Source organism: Antrostomus carolinensis, unplaced genomic scaffold (genome assembly GCF_000700745.2).
Source record: "Antrostomus carolinensis isolate BGI_N321 unplaced genomic scaffold, ASM70074v2 scaffold7245, whole genome shotgun sequence".
NCBI classification, from domain to species: domain Eukaryota; kingdom Metazoa; phylum Chordata; class Aves; order Caprimulgiformes; family Caprimulgidae; genus Antrostomus; species Antrostomus carolinensis.
Genome location: NW_010315620.1, coordinates 993 through 4323, shown reverse-complemented (window position 1 = coordinate 4323; position 3331 = coordinate 993). Strand labels below are relative to the sequence as shown.

General features: G+C 50.2%; 1 protein-coding gene across 1 annotated transcript; it reads right to left on the bottom strand.

Moving 5' to 3' along the window:
* Window positions 1–1063: 1063 nt before the first annotated feature.
* CUNH8orf82 (chromosome unknown C8orf82 homolog) lies at window positions 1064–2771 on the bottom strand (the record flags this gene model as incomplete). Its single annotated transcript, XM_010167998.1, has 2 exons — window positions 1064–1539; window positions 2723–2771. Coding segments are annotated over 2 exons (525 nt in total), but the record flags the coding sequence as incomplete, so codon positions are not given.
* Between the last annotated feature and the right edge of the window lie 560 nt (window positions 2772–3331).

The window sequence follows — 3331 nt, the reverse complement described above, 5'->3', positions numbered from 1 at the left end:
ACCCCAAATGTCCCCCCCTGGGGACCCCAAATTCTGGGGGGGGCTCTGGGCGCCTCGAGATGAATCGACCACGTGGTTAAAAGTCTTGTTTTTGGTTGTTTTTTGGTTGTTTTTCACACAAAAATGGGGATCCCGGTCGCTGCGGCGGCACCCGCCCCACCGGGGCAGCACCCACCATGTTTGGGGGGTCTCCAGTTCAGCTCTAGCACAGGGTGATGGGTCCAACTGGGGGATCTCCAACTCATCCAGATCCTACTGGTGTAGGGTTGACTGCTCCAACTGGGGGATCTCCAACTCATCCAGATCCTACTGGTGTGGGGTTGACTGGGCCAACTGGGGGATCCCCAACTCAGCCCCATCTTGTTGGTGATGGGGATGACTGGGGTCCCCCCAGTTCAGATCTGGTGTGGGGTGATGGGGGCAACTGGGGGATGCCCAGTTTAGCTGTGGTGTGGGGTGAATGGGACAACTGGGGTGTCACCAACTCATCCAGATCCTACTGGTGTAGGGTTGACTGGGACAACTGGGGGGTCTCCAACTCATGCAGATCCTATTGGCTTAGGGTTGACTGGGACAACTGGGGGATCCCCAACTCATCCAGATCCTATTGGTGTAGGGTTGCCTGGGCCAACTGGGGGATCTCCAACTCATCCAGATCCTACTGGTGTGGGGTGATGGGGCCGACTGGGGGATCCCAAACTCATCCAGATCCTATTGGCTTAAGGTTGACTGGGCCAACTGGTGAACCCCTCAACTCAACCCTAACACGACGTGATCGTTTCCCCACCACACCCCCCTCGTTTGGTGTAGGGTTGACTGGGCCAACTGGGGGATCCCCAACTCATCCAGATCCTACTGGTGTAGGGTTGACTGGGCCAACTGGGGGATCCCCAACTCATCCAGATCCTACTGGTGTAGGGTTGACTGGGCCAACTGGGGGATCTCCAACTCATCCAGATCCTACTGGTGTGGGGTGATGGGGCCGACTGGGGGATCTCCAACTCATCCAGATCCTCTTGATGTTGAGTTGACTGTGCCAACCGGTGAACCCCTCAACTCAACCCTAACACGACGTGATCGTTTCCCCACCACACCCCCCTCGTTCCCCATCACGAAGCAACGGTAACAATTCCTCGGTGAGCCGGTAACGTTTCCCTTGCCAAAAAAAATGGGTGGGGGGTTTTTCCAACCCCTCTTCGTACTCAAAACAAGAACTCAACTCCAAAGCCAACGCCGAACGTACCAACCCAACGCCGCCCGTTTTTACCGGTGCCGGATGATAAAGTCGTCCATTTTCCGGTAATACCAGTAAATTTTCTGGTTGGAATGGTACCACCAAACCTTCTCCACCACCACAATAAGACAGGAACTGGTTTTTACCGGATCCTGGTAAAAATTGAGTGAAAACAACGGGACGATCATCGCAACGGAGGAAATTCCGTTCCCGGCCGCAACGGGAAAGGAAAGGGAATTCCATTTCGTAACGGCCGCTCCGGTTTCTTTCCAGTTGTTTGAAGAAAAAAGTGAGGAATTTCACATCTGGATGGAGAGATGGGTAATTAACCGCTAATTAATCACCTGCTGATGGGGTAATTAAGCCGCCGGGTTGGTTTTGTTAATGGGTTTTCATTGTAGATGGGGTCGGGGGAAGGGAGAAGCGCTGGGTTCGGGGTGGGATTGTCGTGCTGGGAAGGGAAAATGGGGGGTGTTAATAGCAGGGAGTGCTTAATTAATTAGGTAATTAATTAGGTGATTAATTGGGTAATTAATTAGGTGATTAATAATGTAATTAATATGCATAATAAGGTAATTAATATGTAACTAGCACTCGGTGGCTGCTTTGCCCATCAGAGTTGGGGGGTGTCCCCGGTTGCCGAGGGTTCAGCCTCCTCGTTAAGGATGAAACGCCAATTAAGGATGAAATCCCAATTAAGGAGCAGATCCTGATTAAGGATTAGATCCTCAAGATTGGGGTCCTAATTAAGATTGGGATCCAAATTAAGGATGGGATCCTCATTAAGATTGGGATCCTCATTAAGATTGGGATCCTCATTAAGATTGGGGTCCTAATTAAGGATGGGATCCTAATTAAGGATGGGATCCTCATTAAGATTGGGATCCTCATTAAGGATGGGATCCTCATTAAGATTGGGATCCTCATTAAGATTGGGATCCAAATTAAGGATGGGATCCTCATTAAGATTGGGATCCTCATTAAGATTGGGGTCCTCATTAAGGATGGGGTCCTAATTAAGGATGGGGTCCTAATTTAGGATGGGATCCTCATTAAGATTGGGATGCAAATTAAGGATGGGATCCTCATTAAGATTGGGATCCTCATTAAGGATGGGATCCTCATTAAGACTGGGATCCTCATTAAGATTGGGGTCCTCATTAAGACTGGGGTCCTAATTAAGGATGGGATCCAAATTAAGGATGGGATCCTAATTAAGATTGGGGTCCTCATTAAGATTGGGGTCCTCATTAAGATTGGGATCCTCATTAAGGATGGGATCCTCATTAAGGATGGGGTCCTAATTAAGATTGGGATGCAAATTAAGAATGGGATCCTCATTAAGATTGGGATCCTAATTAGGATTGGGGTCCTAATTAAGCATGGGATCGTAATTAAGGACAGGATCCTGATGAAGGGTGATGTGTGGGAGGCGCCCCGGCGAGGTGAGGGGGGTCTGGGGGGGTTTTTGGGGGGTCCCCCCGGTACCTTTGAAGCAGGTGATGAAGTTCTTGACTTTGGTGTCGTCCAGGAAAAGCTGCAGAAAAGCAGGAAAATGCCTCAAAATTCTCAAAATCCCTGGTAGGTCCAGGATCTGGGTTGGGATCCACCCAGGATCCTTCTGGGATCCACCCAGGATCTGTCCAGGATCCATCCAGGATCCTTCTGGGATCCACCCAGGATCTGTCCATGATCCATCCAGGCTCTGTCCTGAGTCAATTTAAGGTTTTTTTGGGGGTTGTCCAAGATCTTTTGGGGATCTGGCTGGGATCCTTTTGGGATCCACTCAGGATCTTTCCAGGATCCATCCAGGATCCTTTTGGGATCCACCTGGGGTCTGTCCAGGATCCTTTTGGGATCAATCCAGGCTGTCTCCTGAGTAAATTTAGGGGTTTTGGGGGGGTTTGTCCAGGATCTTTTGGGGATCTGGCTGGGATCCTTTTGGGATCCATCCAGGGTCTGTCCTGAGTCAATTTAGGGTTTTTTGGGGGGGTTGTCCAGGATCTTTTTGGGATCTGGTTTGGGATCCTTATGGGATCCATCCAGGATCCATTTGGGATCCACCCAGGGTCTGTCCAGGATCCGTTTGGGATCCAC